This window comes from Canis lupus, chromosome 8 (genome assembly GCF_048164855.1).
Source record: "Canis lupus baileyi chromosome 8, mCanLup2.hap1, whole genome shotgun sequence".
Classification (NCBI taxonomy): domain Eukaryota; kingdom Metazoa; phylum Chordata; class Mammalia; order Carnivora; family Canidae; genus Canis; species Canis lupus.
In genome coordinates this window covers 45,988,210-46,007,883 of record NC_132845.1, presented here as the reverse complement: position 1 = coordinate 46,007,883, position 19,674 = coordinate 45,988,210, and the positions used below count along the sequence as shown (strand labels likewise).

At 48.0% G+C, this 19,674-nt stretch overlaps 1 protein-coding gene across 10 annotated transcripts in view; it reads right to left on the bottom strand.

Moving 5' to 3' along the window:
- Positions 1-19,674, bottom strand: part of CLEC16A (C-type lectin domain containing 16A) — a 196,458-nt gene that overhangs the window by 112,797 nt on the left and 63,987 nt on the right. For all 10 annotated transcript variants that reach the window (XM_072835793.1, XM_072835795.1, XM_072835794.1 and 7 more), the window contains exons 12-15: positions 17,865-17,965; positions 3,396-3,518; positions 965-1,074; positions 179-223 (exon numbers count right to left, since the gene is read on the bottom strand). In XM_072835793.1, the coding sequence (XP_072691894.1) occupies positions 179-223; positions 965-1,074; positions 3,396-3,518; positions 17,865-17,965 (379 nt within the window). The remainder of the gene's footprint in view (positions 1-178; positions 224-964; positions 1,075-3,395; positions 3,519-17,864; positions 17,966-19,674) is intronic.

The window sequence follows — 19,674 nt, the reverse complement described above, 5'->3', positions numbered from 1 at the left end:
GGGCAAAAGAGAGGGGCCCGGAGCCCGCGGCTCAGGGGCCTGGACACGGCTTACTCAGTATGCAGAGGTATAAGAAGTAACCACAGACTTGTGATCTGTACGTGTGCACGCCCAGATACTACAATCCCATGTATGTGACACACACCACACCACCTTCCCCAGCGCTCTGGCAACTCACCTTATAAAAGTGCCGTACTAGGTGAACGCTTTCTTCTCTGGCGCCCTGTTGAAAGAGAGGGAAGGTGGGAGGGAGGCCGGTGAGTTGGGTTAAGTTCCCAATTCCAAAATCTGAGTACTTATCAAGCAGATGAGAAGCTGGGCTCACATCCTTAAATCTGTAAAGTGGTTCGTAACAGAGAGGGAGGGACGGAATGAGGGTGAGTTCAAAATTAAAACAGGCAGAAGAGAGGATTCTAGGCAGTGACACGGAAAGCTGTTAACATACAGGCAGGCGGGGTGACTGGGTTATAAAATATGGTTATAAATGTCAGTGCATGTGTATCTGGACAGACACACCAAAGTGTCAACTGTATTTGTTCCTTTTTACCTCTGTATTTTCTAAATGTTCCCAAATAAACATGAAAAATAAGGGAGAGAGCAATAAAAACTAAAAACAATGAATGTAGATATTAGCACAATAAACTATAAATAAAAAGAGTGCACGTGTTTGGCTATGTATAAAATTCTTGTAATACACAAAGTAACAAAATTCTGATTGGCAAATACAGAGCCAATAATTCTAACAGAAATTCCTGAAATTCAGTATTTAGGAGGGCTCACGGAGCCAGCCTCAGAGGAAGGGTAGGTCCACCGGAACAAGTGGGTTGCGGGGGGGGGGGGGGGGGGGGCGTCAGGGCTATTAGGCACTGCTTCTCACTGGTGAAGCGAAACCCAGGACCCAGCAGCTTCCTTCCCACGGCCTCCCCCTTCCTGTGGAGCACAGGCAGCGGGAGCGGGCCCTCACCTCCAGGCAAGCCAGGTGCACGTCCTTTATGATGCAGCCCGTGCTGGTGACCACTTGCTGCTTTAGGAGCAGGCAGCTGAGCTCCAGAGTGGCCAAGCGGATCTTCCCATCTGCAGGGGAAACCAGGGTCAGCCTTGCACCCCCCAGGGGGAAGCCCTTAAACAAGGTTCCTTGCTTTACCCACTTTGAGGTTAACAAGGTCAGCTGATGGACCCTTGCCATCCAGTGGAGACACAGGGAACTCACATGCCAACCCCTCCCGCATCGATTGTAATAGAAGGTTCCATCTGAACTGCCTATGCCGAATTCTCCCTTGCACTCCTTTTCTCAGGGGAGGGGAGGCAGGAAAAGATTATTACTAATTATTCCTGAAGGCTGAGAAAGTGGTCATCTGTGGTTGCTTTCCTTGGCTGGGTTCCTTTCTCTTCTCAGGAACAAGAACCCCCTCTCTCCTTTGGAGAATCACCAACCCCACTCCTGGGTCTATAATTTGGGTGAAGCCAGTCCCTCTGCTCTGTCCCAGAGAGGAGCAGCATCACCCAGGCCGGTCAGGGTGCTCTATTCCTCCAGTCACAGGGACTGGGGAGCGGATGAGCTAGGGAACCAGTCAGAACCAATAAGGCTCAATGCCACAACATGCTGGACACTGAGCAAGAGAACCTCTCCTCATGCTGGATTGAGGGAAGGACAGAAACAGTGGTGGCATCCTGGGTGGCACAAGCATTACAATCCACGTCAGCCACATCTGCAGCCTTGCCAACATTGTCGATCTTTCATACAGTGTTCCGCGTACTGACCCCAAATCCACCCTTCCCACCAGACTGCCCAGAGTGTGTCTAAGGCAAATCCAGAACCCCCATAGAGAAAGAGATGGCTGGAGCTGCCGCTGGCAGTTATCCTCTAACACACAAAGTGGGAGAGTCCAAAAATAGTTTTTGAAAACATTGTCTGAGCTTCTGTATCCAGCTGTGCCTGAAGCCAGGCTCCACTGGACTTCACGTTACACAAGCCAGTAGTTTGTTTCTCTGTATTGTTTCGGCTCTTCTGTGTAGGGTTTCTGACAATGGCAACCAAGCTGCGTGCCAAGCACGGTACTGGGCATGTGACAGACCCTCCCTCCAGGACTCTCTGGAAAAACCCACTGCAATGGGTGCTCTAAAGAGGTTGGAGAAAGTGCCTCTCTTCTCTCCTGTGGCTTTAAAAACCACCCACAGCTTTAAAAACCACCCACGTGCCTTAGAGTCCCACCATGTTAGTTCTGACCCTGAACTCCTGAGCTCTAGAGTGTCTCTCCAGATGGGGTCCCTGACCCCTGGGACTTCACAGACCCTCAGCTGTGGCTCCTAGAAGGCAGGAGCCACATCTGTCCTGCACTTCCTCTACCTTGCTCATTTGCACACAGTGGATGGCATGCAAGAGGCACTCAGTCAACATGTGTCCATGGACCCAGTTCCCCAAGCCTCTGTACTCTCTTCCCCAAAGGCGCACTGGGCTTCTGGCTGCCTCATGGAACCCATACCCCTTGACTTCTCAAGTCTCGGCCTGCAACTATCACCCGCAGCCCTGCCCTTCCCCTCTGAGCCTGACTTGGGTTTATCCACAGACTGTTCCTACTGTACAGAGCAGTGGCTCTCTCTTAACCAGATCATGTCTCTGTTGGGCCCATTGCTATGCCCTCACTCACATCCTAATGGCCCCTCTGTTTCTATTTTTTTTTTTTTTTTTTTTGCCCCTCTGTTTCTAGAGAGCTTGCCTTGCAATCAGGGTTTCTTGAGCTCAGATCTGTTTCTGATCCTCTGTCAATGGAGGCCACCCTGTGTGCAACAGGACATTCAGCAGCAGCCCTGTCCCCTAGATGTCAATAGCACCACCTCCTCAAGCTGTGACAAGCAAAAATGTCTCTGGACATCGCCAAATGTCCCCTGGGGGGCAAAGTCATCCCCACTTAAGAACCACTGTGCTAGCTCATTCCACCTGCTATTTCCAGCCCTTGCTATGGCTGCAGATCCTTAGCAAGAATCTCAGAACTGGGCTGACTGGTGCCAGATGCTGCACACATCTTGTACTACCAAGAGACCCTGATTTGAACCTCCCCTCCCGCCCCCACGCCCGCACGCTTTCAGCCTGGTTCATGCTCGGACATGGCCTTGGCCACCCTGAGAGGAAGGCTGCAGACACTGGCAAAACTGGAGGAGGAGAAAGACAGAGTGTGGCACAAGCACCATGGAGGAGGCAAGAGGAGGAGACCCCGAGGTGAAGACATGGCTGGACAGGACGGGACGGGTGGCCCAGGGTATGCACGGCCCAGGAGCGGCTGAGATCAGTCTGCATTCCCAGAAAGGCCAGGTCTAGAACCCAGGATTCCTGGTGCACCGTTGGGAGACTGGTCCCTCTGCCTCCACCACTCCCATGAGCAGCCACTCCCAGGCACCTGGCTGGGCAGCATTGTTCATGATCCTGATGAGCCTCTCGGCCAGGAGGTGGTTGTAGGTGGTCTTCTCGGCCGCACCGGGCACTGGGAGCTGGATTTGCTCGAGTTTCTCAGGATCCATGCCTAGAACCCAGAAAGGGGCAAGCTGTCAGTGCAGTCGCCTCATCAAGCATCCCACTCATCCTGAAAGGCGCCTTGGAGCGGTGCTGCCCCCACCTCGGCAACCCAGAGTCCATCTCCGTGATTTCTGTCATGACTGGCGCTGCATGAACTCTCACTGCAGCCGAGTTCTCCATGGATGGAACTTAAATCCACATATTAAAACCTACATTTTCTATCACCATTTGTAAACAGGGAACTGGCACTGCTGCAACACTGCCAGTGACCGTACTAAAGAAAAAGACAACGTTTTTCCATTTTTAACCAAAGACTGCATACCGGATACTACTCAACGTGGCCCAAGGCCTGCTCTTTTTGTTAAAAAGGGCGGGGGGGGTTGGCAGGTACGTAAGAGGTGCGGAAGACGTGCTAGCCCCCAACGGTGACAAGCTCCTGGACATACTTGGGGGTGGGGCTGCTTGGAACAGGGATGGAAACAGAGTAATTTCTGCATGGTGTGCTGCTCTGCCCTCCCATGCCAGGTCTGCATCCCACCAGTGGTAGCCCCCGTATCAGACACATCCCACGATGGGGCAAATGCAGACCCAGAGGAACGGACCAGATGGAAAGGAAATTACAGTCATACTCATGCCCCATAGTTGCGCCTCAAGCACCTGGCAGCCGACGAGCGCACAGGCAGGGGCAGCCTTGGCAAGAGACATTGGGCTACCCCTTACGACAGACAGGTGCAAATACAAAGATGCCAACAGCGCAGGTCTGTCCTTGAGAGGCAACAGAATCATTTTTTTCTGCCAGTAAAAGCTGATGGCATTTCAAAGACAAAAAGCCAAGATGGGAAAGAGGACAGGAGTGCACACAAGTCCAGCAGTGAACTTGGTATCCTCTCCCCCAGAGCAGGACCTGGGGGCCGGGGTGGTGGGAGGACCTGTGAGGGCCACTGCAGCAGACCAGGTGTGGGGTGAGGGTTGCCTCAAATCCTTATCTCTCTAGTGACGTGGCTCTGGAAAAACACACTCACAGAAACAAACATTTTACTAGCTTCCAAGGTTGGAGAGCTGAATGGATTGTTTGTGCTTAAAGCACGTCTTTTCCTGTTATTCTACAAAAGGGGGGAAGGTGGCACTTCTCGGAACTCTTGAAATACGGCCCCTTGAGTACTAGATGACGCTTCATTTAGAACCTTGACAGAACAGTGGAGAATAGCATTGAAGAGCTGACTGTCTGGATTCTAAGTGACTCCTACACACACACATTGACGTAATAAACCATAACAATATATCTTGCTATATTGAATTCCTTCCAGCTCCAAACCAAAGGCTAAAGCCACGCCAACGAGATGACATGGGTGAGGGACGGCCTGAGGGCTTGAGCTGGGTCGTTCTTGCGCGCGTGCCTCACCAACGTGGCTTCATCAAAAAATGTGATTGCAGCGAAAATTTAATTTGCGGGTTCTATATCCCATTTTGATGCTCCATGTCCAACTCTGAAGCATCCTGGTTTATTAAATGGCAAGAAGAGCACCAAGTGAATCTTTGGGGGGCTGTTTTTTTTTTCCCAGAGATGTCAACAGCACCCTCATATCTCCCTGCCCTCCCATTTCTGGCCCTTTGGGAAATGTCAGTCAGTGGTTCTGGGGAAGAAATGCTCTTCGGTTGGGCCATCCCTCATCCCCTCTCAGTGAGGTCAGCGGGAGGGGCGCAGCTACCGGCTCCCTCAGGAGTGTGGAGGTAGTCGGCAGAACAGGACAGACCGAGCCTGGAGCTGGTTCTGGAATTTCCATGGCACACTCCATTCTGTCTCTTTCCTGGGACTGCCTCCACTCTCTGAGAATTTGTCAGAAATGAGGAAATCTGTGGCAAAATCTTCTCTGGACAGGAAGATAAACACTCCAAGGTTATCCTGACCTTCCTCAATTGGTGGCTCCAATCTCTGTGAAGTGAGGGGGGCTGGGACCTCGAGGGACAGAACACTTCCTTCAAGAACTTCACAGGGCCGGATTCCAGTGCCAACTCCTCCTCTAGTTGGATAGGAGGGCCCATGTTAAGTGTTACGCCTCCAAGGTCACAGAGCAAGTTGGCACACAGTTAGAATAGGACAATTCCAAAGGTGCACAAGATCCAGCTAACTTCCAAATGCTCTGCTATTTGGGGGGCCGACTCAGCGAGGGGCTGTTCAGGTAGGATTCTGAGGATGGGCAAGACCTTGCCCCAAGCTGCACAGGGAATGGCTGCAAGGAATGTGGTAGAACTTAGGGAGGGTAGGGGATCCTTGGGGGCGGGGGGCGGGGGTGCTGGAAGGAAGTGATGAGGCAGATGGTGGGGGGAAGGGACAGGCAATGTTTGCCTGCCAAGACCCCTGGAAGGCAGCTGGTGAGGATGACATGATCTACTTGTGCTCATGCCTCCTCTGGAGTGGTCACCACTGGCCCAAGGTGACCTCTCTCCTCAAGGCACTCTCCCCAAAACAGACTTGGTATTGCAACGCATTCTACGTGAAGTAGATTTTACCACCAGCCAATAGGGAGACAGAGAACAGGGTCAACCCCATGCAACACGTGGAAAAACTTGGTTAAAAAAAAAGACCAAAAAACCCTTTGAAAACATCTCTGTTCTTTCCCCAAAGTTCTTTGTGGGCCAAGGGCCTCAGTTGCTCTCGTATCTCTCTTTTCCTTCCATTGTGGCCTCTAACACCCCTCCATTACTCTCAATAATCCCATCCCAGCCCTGGGCTTTCAAGGCCTGTGCATCCATTTGAAAGCTCCAGACATTCTTCTGGGTCCAAACAAATTAGTGGTTGAGAGCTGTTAATGAGCAAGGTCAATGTCGCGATACCACAAGGACATGCATGTGAACAGGGAACCGGCACATGTGTGTGTGTGCGCGCGCATTTTGTTGCAAGCCTGATTGAGTTTCTTTGCTAGCCATTCCCTTGGACTGAAATAAACACTGGGATAATATATTGTCCTATTTGCTTCAACCCTTAAGTGCTGAGCAACAGACAAATTCCAAAGAAACCCAGATGTACTTCACATGGCCTGGGAAGGCGCGTTAGCACGTTCAGACTTCCAGCAGACCACATGCCTCCTTCTCTTCCCGCTGGGGTCAGATCCTGCTCTGTCCAAATGAGTCAGAAAGGGTCTCCCTTTGCATCGCTTCCACCCAGTGATCACAGGGTTCGGGGGGAAGGCACGGGTGGCACTCCCAACAAATTCAAAGAGTCCAAAATAGAAGGGAAGGGTGTGGCTCCGTGATGTCAGGAACCAGTTCCTAAGCTTCCCTTCTGAGTTCTGACTTCTGGATTCTGCCTCCTTAACAGGAGCCCCCACCCAAGAAAGGGGTAGGAAAGATCCAGACCAAAGCTACATGAAAAGACACCTTGGCTAAAGAGACCACAATAGCACCAGGTAAATGATGGGCAAAAAATGTGTTTTGTTTTGGCCACGCGAGGTCTCCTTGGCTGTAGTCACACAAGCACTGCCAGCTTTGGAAAACTATAGACCAACTATTTCGAAAGCTAACCAGATGTTGGGCCGATTTCCAATGTACTTCTAGTTCTGATTATGTGTCAGTTGAGATCCAAAATGACGGTTTGCCAGCTCTCTGCATGGCGAAAGCCTCCCCTTATCCTATTACCTTTCAACCTTTCCCATACCTCTTGTCTGTGTTCCAGTAACTTCTCAGCGAAACAAAACAAAACCCAAAAAGCTCGAGATTCCTCTCGGGTAAACAATGATAAATGGATGGGGCAAGAGGGTGGTGGGTGGAGTGGGGAAATCTGTAAGAATACAAAAGATGCAGGACTCACCCCCTCCCTTGGGCTGGGCCTCTGCAGACTTGACAAAGGAGGGAAGGCTGCATTTGCTATTACAGATATGAACCAGAATTCATTATGTGGCCCAATTGAATCACAACGAGTGCCTTTCTCCAACTGGTCAACCCTTTCCACAGTGGGATATTCATTTCGGTGCAGCATCTAATCTATTATGATTTACTGGAAGGCCTGAGCTAACATTTGGTTTTTATTAACATTGCTTTTATGTTAAAATTGTCTTATGATGAAAAATCTATCGGAAAGAGACCATTTCATTAGGGGCCCTGCTTGGAGGGTATGGATCCAGGGAAGAGAGGCTGAAGGTTACGTACAGCTAACTGCCTGCTGCCTAAACCAAAAAACCAACCACCAACCAACCACCACCACCACCACCAGAAGACCCTCACCAAATACAGACCCTGTGCCCACAGGCCAGGACTGGAGCATAAACCAGATAGCAGCTTCTTACTAAGCAGTTTCCTTTGGGGTCCCCCAGGCACTTGGACCCCAGGTACCAAACCTAAGTCTCCAGCTCCCTCTCCAAATCTGCTCACTGGGTTCTGGAAATGGCACCACTAGCCACACAGGGTAGGGGCAGGGACCCGGGTGTCACCCAGACTCTTCCCTTGGTGCCCTCTCCCATCCAAACCAAGAAGGACTCCCCTCCCCCAGGCCTGCTTCTCTGTCTCCTCATCTTCATAAATGGCCCTAAACAGTTGCCCAAGTGTTCCCTTCACTCTATTTGCCACATCCAATCTATCAGCTCATCCTGGCTCTGGGTCCAAAGCATACTGTAAACCCTTCCAGTTTCCTCCAGCTCTATGGCCAACATGCTGATTCAACCCACATTATCCCTTGCCTGGACTACTGCAGTGGCTTCCTAATGGTCATTACACTTTCCCTCTTGCAACTCTCCCTCACCTGCTGAATCTACTCTCCATCCAGTAGTGACTGCTCTTTAAAAAATATCCATCTGACCATGTCACTTTTCTACTTAAAAATACTTGGGGCTTCTAGGATGCCTAGATGGCTCAACCAGGTAAGCATCCGACTCTTGATTTCAGCTCAGGTCATGATCTCAGGTCTGGGATCAAGCCCAGTATTGGGATCTACGCTCAGCAGAGTCTGCTTGAGGATTCTTTCTCTCTCTGTCCTTTCCACCTGCTCTCTCTCTCTCTCTCTCTCTCAAATAAATCTTAAGGGGGGGGGGAACCCTTTAAGATTTCCCATTGCACTTGGAATAAAATATAAAACCCTTTTCAGGGCCTTTAAGGCCCTCTGAGGTCTGGGCTCTACCTAGCTGGTCAGTACCTCTTTGCCACTACACAACCCGAGTTCTTCTCATTCACTTGTTCGCTTGATGGAGGCTCCTCAGACTTGTTCCAGAACCTACAACAATGCCCTGCGCATATTAAATGTACAGCACATACCCATCGAATGACAAGAAAGCCCTTCAGTTTCACCTCCTCCACACTGTCCACACCTGCCCCTCTCTCTCCACCCTGCCCGTCTTCTGGCTGAACTGTCATGAACCCTTACCAAGGGATGCAGAGTGGCCAGATGGGCTCTCGACCTTCAGCATCCCCCGCACGGCTGTCACTGCCCGTCCACTCCCTGCACATGGGCTCCAGCCTGCCCATCTCCTGGAGCACACCCTGCCCAGCATCGCCCACCCACCCGCCCGATGAGTGGAGGGCGATCCCAGCTTCAGCAGGCCTGGAGTCTGTAGCCCCTGGGCTGTGTGTACTGCCTGGCATGCAGCTGCACCCATGTGAACAACCGGGTAACTTCAAGCACACATTCTTCCCAACCGACGCAGTCTTTTGGAACGGAAGGCGATTTCAGACAAAGCAATCACTTTCAAAAGAAGGTAAACAGAAGCCACGCAGGTTGCACAAACGCTCTCCTGGTCAAACAGCCTTCAGAGCTCCTGCTGTATCAAGATACAATCAAAGGTCCTCACTGCCATGCGGTCCTGCTTACCTGTCACGCTCCTTCAGCTCCCGCCCCTCTCGCCCTGCACTCTCCGCAGCGGGCACCCTCACCTCCGTGGAAATACAAGTTTGGTTCACCACTGTGTTCTCCATATTAACCACAGTGCCTGGCATCAGATAGACAAGGCTTCTAAAATCTCTGCTAGAAGGTTGAGTGAGTAAATAAATGAACAGGACCAGCAGGAAAGGAATTAAACTCCCTTAATATACACTTCCAGTCTTTTTTTTTTTTTTTTTAAAGATTTATTTATTTATTTATTCATGAGAGACACACAGAGAGAGAGGCAGAGACACAGGCAGAGGGAGAAGCAGGCTCCATGCAGGGAGCCCGATGTGGGACTCCATCCCGGGTCTCCAGGATCACGCCCCGGGCCGAAGGCAAATGCTCAACCATAGAGCCACCCAGGCATCCCTACTTCCAGTCTTTTAAGAAGAAACTCCCTTAGATGTGGAGAAGGAAGATATGACGGAGGAGGGGGAAGAGGAGACCTCAAGAAAGAAAGGGCTGCTCCCCTTGACAGGTCCTCGGGAGGGCTATCCCATCGGACCACAGTCCTAGATAATGGTGCTGCAATGCGCAAGGACTTCCCTCCGTGGCACCCAGGTCAGGGTCCAGGAAGGAAGCCCGTCAGGAAAGCCAGCCACCAGAAAGACAAAGAATTCACCCACATGCCCCTTGGCCCTCTGGAGCTTGGCATCTTCACTCCCAGGACAGCACCTTCCCTGCTGAGGCCCCGAGCACAGGCCACCAGAAAGAGAGCAGTCCAGCACAGCTGCCACATGGATGAGGTGATCGCTTTGGCTTGACTGGGTGCCAGGCACTAAGTTGGGTACTGTGGGGTACTATCGGGAGAGACGTGATCTCTGCCTTTAGAGACCAGGCAGTCCAGAAAAGGAGAGAAAATATGCAGAGAAAAAGAGATATAGAAAGTCCCACAGGAACTCCACGGAAATTAAAAATGTTTGCTCTTCAAAAGACATTGCTAGCGAATGCAAAGACAAGCCACAGACTGGGAAGAAATCTTTGCAATACTGATAAAGGACTTGTATCCAAAACATATCAATAGCTTTCAAAACTCAACAATAAGGAAATGAACCACCCATGAAAAACTGGGCCAAGGATTTGAACCAACACTCCATCAAAGACGATGTGCAGAATGGCAAATGAAGCACAAAGAAAGTCAGTATCATTAGTCAGATGATTAGTATCATCTCACTTTTCTAGTGAGGAAAGTGCAAAATAAAATCACAATAGGACACTACTCTATACCTATTAGAACGGCTAACACTAAAAATGGCCATATAAGTACTAGCAAGTATGTGAAGACCCCAGAACATTCATACACTGGTGACAGGATATAAATTATACAAGTGCTTGGAAACAAATTTGGCAGTCTTGTCTTGTCTTGTCTTTTCTTCTCTCTCTCTCTCTCTCCCCCCCTTTTTTTATAAAGTAGGCTCCATGCCTAATGTGGAACTTGAATTCACAACCTTAAGATCAAGACCTGAAATCAAGAGTTGGATGCTCTACAGACTGAGCCATCCAGGTGCCCCAGGAGTTTTTCTTAAAAACAAACAAACTTACAGTAATTCTATGATTCAGCTATCCTCTTCTTTGGTATTCACCCAAGAAAAAAGGGAATATATGTCCAGAAAAGACTTGTACATAAATGTTCCCACTAGCATATGCTTAAGAACTGGAAATAAGCCAAATACCCATTAACAGATGAGTGGATAAACAAAATTGTGGTACATTCACATAGTGGATTGCTATTCAACAGTAAGAAGAAATGAACCACCAATACACAAAACAACATCATGTATCTCAAGATAACTATGCATATTGAAAAAAAGCCATACCCTCTCCCCCAAAAAAGTACTGCATAATTTTATTTACATAAAATCCTATAAAGGGCAAACTAATCTATAGAGACAGGGAGCAGCTCAGTGTTGCTTGGGGAGAGGGGTGAGAGCGGACAGGGAGGAGGGGTGACAAAGGGGCAAGACGAAACTTTTGGGGTGATGGATACGTACACTGTCTCACTGTCTTGATTGTGGTGATGGTTTCATGGGCATATACAAATGTCAAAACTTATCAGAATGTATGCTTTCAATATGTACAATTTACTGTGCATATCCATTAGACCATAAAACTTTTTCAAGTACGATGGCTTTCAGCCAAGGTGGATTGGATATACCCTCCTGATTCAAGCAACTAGAAAACTAGGCAAAATACATTAAAAAATGATTATGACACATTGGACAGGACAACAAGCAGCACAGGGGAGTGCCCCGTGAGAGAGGAAATGAAAGCTGTGGGCCTAGGGACTGCTCCGGCTCACCATCTGGAAAGAGTTTCCAGGTCTCGGCACACAGAGAGAAAACCCCAACAAAGGCCATGGTCTCTCTGAGATGAGGAGGCAGAGTCTGGAGTGATGGGAATGGAGAGGAGGGAGGACCAGAGAGGAGGGGGCTGCAGACGAGTCTGTTGAGGTATCAGCTAAGTCCTGCACCCTGCATGCATGTGAGTAAAGAGAATGACCTTCAGGAATGAAGCAGGTGGAACAATCCCAGGCTCACGTGGGCCGAGAAGAGCTCATGTTCCCAGCAGCCAGCATGGAAAGACCACCCAACCATGACCCATCAAGCACAGTTCTCAAAAAGGGGCTGTCTCAGTAGTGGGGCCAAATGAGCCTGAGACTAAAGGCTGTTCTGGACCAGCACCAACAAAGCTTAAAAGCTTCTAAAGGATCAAACCGATTCCAAGTAACTTAACTATGACCCAGGACAGAGCCCAAAATCCAAACCAGGAGAAAAATCAATATTAGAAACATAACTAGAATTATACAGATGATACAATAGACAAGAATAAGTCAAAGGAAGATTATAAAATATTTCAAACTGAATAAAAATAAAACCACATATATCAAAATTTATTGCATGCACCTAATGCAGTGCTTAGATTTATAGTATTAAACTCTTATCACAAAAGAAGAAAAGCTTAAAAATCAATGAGTAGCATGGGAAGGGTATGATTGGAAAGGAATAATAGCATGAGGGAACTTTTTTTTTAAAGATTTTATTTGAGAGACAGAGAGAGAAAACGAGTGTGCATAGGCAGAGGGCAGGGGAGAGGGCAGATGGTGAGGGAGAGAGAAACCCAAGTGGACTCCACCCTGAGCATAGAACCCAAGTGGGGCTCAATCTCACAACCCTGAGCCAAAACCAAGAGTTGGACACTTAACCACCTGTACCATCCAGGCACCCCTAGCATGAGGGAATTTTTGGATGATGGAACTATAAGGTATCCTGATCATAGTGGTGCTGACCAAATGCATACCTTTGCTAAAATTCATACAACTATGCACAAAAAGGGTTAATTTCACTATACATTAATTAAAAATAATAAAATAAACATTATCTTTAAAAAAATCAGTGATCTAAGCTTTCATCTTAAGAAACTACAAAAAGGGGATCCCTGGGTGGCTCAACGGTTTAGCACCTGCCTTTGGCCCAGGGTGCGATCCTGGAGTCCCAGGATCAAGTCCCGCGTCAGGCTCCCGGCATGGAGCCTGCTTCTCCCTCCTCCTGTGTCTCTGCCTCTCTCTCTCTATGTCTATCATAAATAAATACATAAATCTTAAAAAAAAAAAAAGAAACTACAAAAAGAATAAATTAAATCTGAAGTAAGCAGCTGAAAATAAGACATAATGAACAGAAATTAATAAAATATAAAACAGTAAAACAAGAATCAATGAAACTAAAAGAAAATCCCTTGAGTTTCAGTAAAAGATGAAATTGTTAAATCTCTAGCCAAACTGACCAGAAAAAGGCAAATGAACACCTAAACTACTAATACCATGAATTAGAAAGGGGACATTACTACAGATCCTACACACATTAAAAGGTCAATAAAAGAATATAATGAATGAGTTTATACCAATAAATTTGACAATTTAGATACAGTGACAAATTCCTTGAAAGACACAAGCTATCAAAGCTCATACAAAAAGAAAGAGATAAAGCTTCATTAGCCCTATATCTACTGAAGAATCTGAGTAGTTAAAAACGTTCCCTTGGGGCGCCTGGGTGGCTCAGTGGTTGAGCATCTGCCTTTGGCCCAGGGTGTGATCCCAGGGTCCTGGGATGGAGTTCCCCATCGGGCTCTCCACAGGGAGCCTACTTCTTCCTCTGCCTATGTCTCTGCCTCTGTCTCTCATGAATAAATAAATAAAATCTTTAAAAAATAAAAAATAAAAACATTTCCTCAAAGAAAACTCCAGGGCAAATGGAATCGCTGGTGAATTCTACCAAATAGCTAAGGAAGAAATACCAGTTCTATAAATACTCCTCCATACAATCCAGGTATAGGAAATACCTCTGAATTTATTGAATAAGATAAGCATAACTCTGAAAGCAAATAAAACAAGAGAATTATAAGACCATAAACCAGTATCACTCTTGAACATAAATGCAAAAATCCTCAACATTTTAATCAAACCAAATTCAGCAATGTATAAAATGTGCCTGCCATATTAGATGGTACCAACCCAAAGAGAGTATCACCTGAAGGGATCAGAAAAAACTTCCTAGAGAAGGTGACTTGTGAGCAGACCTCTGTCGGACAAGTGAATTTCAATAGGTGATAACACTGTGTGGTAGAGAAAATGGCAGGAAGAAACACAAATGAATCCAAGAAGGTAGAAGACTAGCGAGGAACAGGTAGGCATGTTGGTATTGAATGTGGGGGCTGCCAGGCTTCCAAAGCAGCTCATTTCTTTGGGAATAGTCTCAGACACAGGCTGAACCTCCTAGGGCCAAGTCTGTGCTATGTGACTCTGACCCTCAGCCATAACTACATGTTCCAGACTTAGACACATCCACCAAGCTGGAACAATTGGATCTCTTGTCCAAGAATTTGAAATCTGAACAGAGACAGACTCCCAGCCTGGATCTGTTGGGGCCAAATCACAATCTACCTTGAGGGAAGTCCCTAGAACTGTTGGGTCCTGCCCTTCCCTCAGCTTTTCAGCAATTTCTCGGATCCTGGGATCTGCCCCAGGGGCCTTCCTATAGACTTTCCCTTTTACTTAAGTTAATGAGAAGTAGTTTCTGTTGCTTGTAACCAGAACTTTAAGGAGTTCATTGAGTATTATGACAGCATCCCCAGGTATATCTCTGTGAAAGAGTTCTATCACCAGATAAAAATTTGAACCCAAAGCCAAGGGTCTGTGAAGGGAAGTCAGAGGAACCAGATCAAGTTGGAATGGTGAGTGCAATGTGGATACTCAAGATGACGGGCAGAGGAGAGTGGGGTTTAAGTGAGGGGAAAAGGCGCCAAAGGTTTCTGAAGAGGGGAAGGTGATGGTCAACATGGTCTTATGGAAGATCACCTGGCAGTGCTACGGAGGACAGATTATGAAATGGCCATATGTTTGAGACCCTGGGAGGCTGTGATAATGGCCACTGGCAAGATCTCTCTTGCTCTCATGCCTCTGGTTCTCACCTCCAGCATCTAGCTGAGGACCAGGCCCCAAGTCACATTCAGTTCTGTTGATCAGACAGGGTGAAGAGGGAGAACTAGCAAAACCTGATGACTAAATGCTGGGATCAAAGGAGGGAAGGAACTAAAGGTCACGGTAGTTTCAACCTTGGTTGGCAATTTCAACTGAACCAGAAATGGCAGGAAGTGTGATGAGGTCAGGGTACATACACTTCATGGGGATGAGCATAGTGTTTCAAGGTGGTACTGAAACACCTGGGTAGGAGTCTCCAGCATGCATCCAGCAGGAGCTCAGATGCAGGGGCAAAGAAGTCAGGGGCCAGGGGAATGGGCGAGTGATCCCAGGATGGGAGTCTGTCAATCACATGGAGTCCTTTTTCTGCCCAGAAACTAAGGGCTCCTGTTTGCCACGCACCAAGCCAGAGCTAGAGGGGATCACAGAAGTCACAGGGGTGAATGAGACCAGAGGGAAATGGCAGCAGGATTCAGAACACTCTGGGATCCTTTTAGAGGTCTTACATCAGATCTACGGACTTGCATGTGAGCACAGTGACTTACACATGATAAGAGCCATCATGGTAGATCCTAGCCATAGTGGGAAAAGCCTGGAAAGAGTTTCAGTGCCGGGCAGTCTGGCGGCTCAGTGGTTTAGTGCCACCTTCAGCCCAGGGCCTGATCCTGGGATCAGGATCGAGTCCCACGTCAAGCTCCTTGCATGGAGCCTGCTTCTCCCTCTGCCTGTGTCTCTGCCTCTCTCTCTCTCTCTCTGTGTCTCTCATGAATAAATAAATAAAATCTTTAAAAAAAAAAAAAAGGAGTTTCAGTGCCATTTAATAAGGGGTTGATGGCAGAATAAATGATGCTCAGACATAGGATTAAAAAGAACAAGGCAGGGATGCCTGGGTGGTTCAGCAGCAGTTGAGCATCTGCCTTTGGCTCAGGGCATGATCCTGGGATCCTAGATCGAGTCCCGTGTCAGGCTCCTTACAGGAAGCCTGCTTCTCCCTCTGCCCTACCCGCTGTGTCTCTCATGAACAAATAAAATCTTTAAAACAAAACAAAACAAAACAAAAACAAAAACAAAAAACGAACTAGGCAGGGGCACCTGGGTGGCTCAGTCAGTTAAGCACCCAACTCTTGATCTCAGCTCCGGTCATGATCTCAGGGTCATGAGACTGAACCCCGAGCTGGGCTCTGTGCTCAGCACAGAGTCTGCCTGAAATTCATTCTCTCCCATCTATCCCTCTTCCGCCTACCTCTGCTTGCTCTCTCTGTCAAAAGTAAAGAATAAAATCTTTTAAAAAAATGAAGAAGAGGGCAGTCCAGGTGGCTTAGAAGTTTAGCACCGCCTTTAGCCCAGGGCGTGATCCTGGAGTCCCAGGATCGAGTCCCACATCGGGCTCTCTGCATGGAGCCTGCTTCTCCCCCTGCCTGTGTCTCTCCCTCCCTCTCTCTCTCTCCTCTCTGTGTATTCTCATGAATAAATAAATAAATTTAAAAGTATATAAAAAATAAAATAAAAAACAAAGAAGGAGAACAAAAAAGGCAGTTCTCTAGGGATGGGACGTGATGTGCAGATACAAAATGATGTGAAGAAAATGGGGTAGGAACAGACAATAAGGAGGTACCTGTCTTCACATTTAAGTGGGGGAGAGTCATAAAAATAAAAGCATATGTCCTTGTACTTAGGCTTGCAGAGATATCATTTTTTTTTAAGATTTATTTATTTATTTTAGAGGAGAGAGTGCAAGAGGTTGGGGGCGGGGGGGGAGAATCCCAACCAGACTCCATGCTAAGCACAGAGCCTGAGGAGGGGCTCAATCTCCCAACCCTGAGATTATGACTTGAGTTGAAACCAAGAATCCAATGCTTAGCCAACTGTGGCACCCAGGCACCCCCGCATAGGTATCTTTAAAAAGACACATAAGATGGGGCACCTGGGGGGCTCAGTGGTTGAGCATCTGCCTTTGGCTCAGGTCGTGATCCTGGGGTCCTGGAATTGAGTCCTACGTCAGGCTCCCTACATGGGGCCTGCTTCTCCCTCTGCCTGTGTCTCTGTCTCTTTCTGTGTCTCTCATGAATAAATAAATAAAATCTTAAAAAAAAAAGAAAAGACCCACAAGAAACTGCTAAGTTCTGAACCGCCTTAAGGAAAAGAGTAGAGGACAGAGATGGGAGGTGAGGCTTTTTTGACCATATATTCTTTTGCCACTAGACCACTTATTTATCAGGATTAATGATTTGAGAATAAACATGTATTATGTTGAGTGCTTTTTAAATGTCTCTAGACATAGGCTGTCTAGGAAAACCCACCTCCACCTACCTCCCAATTAGCTTATGAAACAACTACTAAAGCATCATCACCTACTGCAAACTTTCATCTATGCCAAGCCCTGCTCTGGGCAGTGGCCAGGAAAAATGTTCTTAGTTTCTTTGTTGAGGAGCTTCTGAGGTGGGGGTTTCAGAACCTGCCCGTGCCAAGCCAGGTGGGGCATTCCTCCCAGGAAGGAAGTAAATGAATGAATCCTAACCAGGTCTCTGATCCTGACCACTCCACCTCCACGGGGGAAGCCAGAGAACCACACCTTTCTTCAGAAAGGAAACCTACACTTCCACCCAATCTGCCCAGAGTCTATTTTAGCCCTCAACCCAGAGCAAGAACATCAGCTGTTATAAATAGCAAAACCAAGATGACAATTTGATTTCAGTTCTGATGTTAGGAACAGAGGTCGGATGCTAAGCCAGTCGTCAAAGCCAGGGGTCGAAGGAAAACCACAGCGTGAACATAGTCATGCTGGATTAGACAGGCACTTGCACCTTCTCCCCCCCCCCCCCCCCCAAACGACCTGAACTGCCTGAGCAACCAATTCCTATGGCTTTGGTCTGTCCAAAAGCACCTGAGAAATTCTAACGAGGCCGAAGAGGAGTTTTGTGGCAGTTTGCCAAAACCAGAAAGCATTCCTCAAGCAAAGTGGCTTTCTTTTTTCCTTCCACAAGGCAGAAGAAGGATGTCACTGAGGTAGGAGAGGGGAGTAGGCTTACCTTTGTTATGAGACATGGCATACAGAAGGCAGAGCACAAACAGTGCATGGTAATCGTCATCTTGGCTGTCCAGGGCGTGGTACACCATATCTAGGAAGGGTCTGGAAAAGAGGAGGGGCATACATGAGCCTCTTGGCACAGAGGCTGAACAGCTCATATGTCGTCTCCCACCGACATATGGAGTGCTAGCCTCCTCTGCCTTTTGTGGCTCTGCCATGAGCATGCAGCGGGTCCACCGAGAGCTCCGTTTGACACCAGGCATGGGGGACAGGCTCTGCCCGTGGGAAACCATCTCCAGGGAAAACTGACTGCGGAATGGACCACTTCATCACTCAATAGTCGTGGCCTAGCTGTTCCACACACTATGGGTAAATGATGCAAAGTCCCTGCTCTTGGGGCACTCCCATGCCAGAGAACAGACGGACCACATCGTCACCTCAAAGACAGGGTGAAGAGAACAGGGCAGTGTGGTAGGCTGCCAGTACCAGACGAGGCACCAAGTCTGAGTAATTTCGGAACCTGGGCCCTGGACTCAAGACTACTTGGGTTCCAATTCGGTTTCTGCCTTTTCTGAGCTGTGGACCTTGGGTTAGCTACCTAAAACCTCTCCACTTCCCCATCAGAAAGAGCTCCCAGGAGGGCTCAACGTGAAATGATGAAAGAGAGGCATTTAGCACGGGGCCAGGGGCACAGTGGGAAGAGTGCTTGTGCGTGGGAGCTGTGACCGGATTTCTATTTTGAGCCTTCCAAGGGCACTTCTCCAGGAGCCCACTTTGGCAGGTCCTGGCCCGGCAATTTCTTGGACTGACTTTCCCTGATGGGAAAGAATCGATGTGAGGGTTCACCTCTGATGCTTGTGGGAGAGGCCGAGAGAGTGGCAGCAAATATCACAAACCACACACCCCAAACACTGCCCTTCCAGGTGAAGGGCCTGGCCTGGAAAGACTCTTTATCGCAAGGATAATAGAATATGCACAGGTCTGGCCCTTCGACAGGAGGCTCTGAGCCCGTGGACCACCTGCAGCTGCCTCTGTGGAGGCCAGGCTCAAGCCAAGAAAGCCCCTCAATGAGTAACTGAGGGCAAACAAAGTCCCTAGAAGGACACACAGCCACTGTCAACATCACTGTCTGGGGGTAGTGAAGAGGTATGGGAGAGAAACAGGGAGACTATTCACTGCTTTACCTTTTATACTTTTAAAAAACTTGAATTCTATGAATGTGCCAGTGATTCAAGATATTAAACTGAAAAATTCAAAAGAGAAAGTAGTGCAAACATTCTTGTTACAACATTTCAAATAAACTTGCAGGATGCTAGAAAATGAAAGGAAGAGTCCTTCCTAAAGGGGACTTGTACATCCGGGCTATTTCTCCAGGGCCCCAGATCCTCCCCACCCCACATTGGGCACCATTCAGATGCATAAATAGTTTTGCCGTGTGTGGATATGGGTTTCTGTATGTGACTGGCAATAACACTTTCAAACTTAAGAGCAGGATGAAGTAGAAAACATTTTCTTGTAAACCAGCCGCCTGGAATGTGGATTGTGTTTTCATTCAAGAGCAATGCAAATAACCAAATGCCCAGTAGCAGAGGGACGGCTAGATGGGACATAACATCTTCTAGGAGATGAAGTAGCATGAAACCATTAGCATTTTGTTTACTCAGAGTACATCAAAGTGAAAAAGACGCCTGGGGTTTGGTATCAGACAGCAACAACAACAACAACAAAAAAAAGACGACGACGACCAATGATAGGCATGGAATGGTATAAGTACTGGGGACAAGGAGGGTACAATTCCCACTGAAGAACAA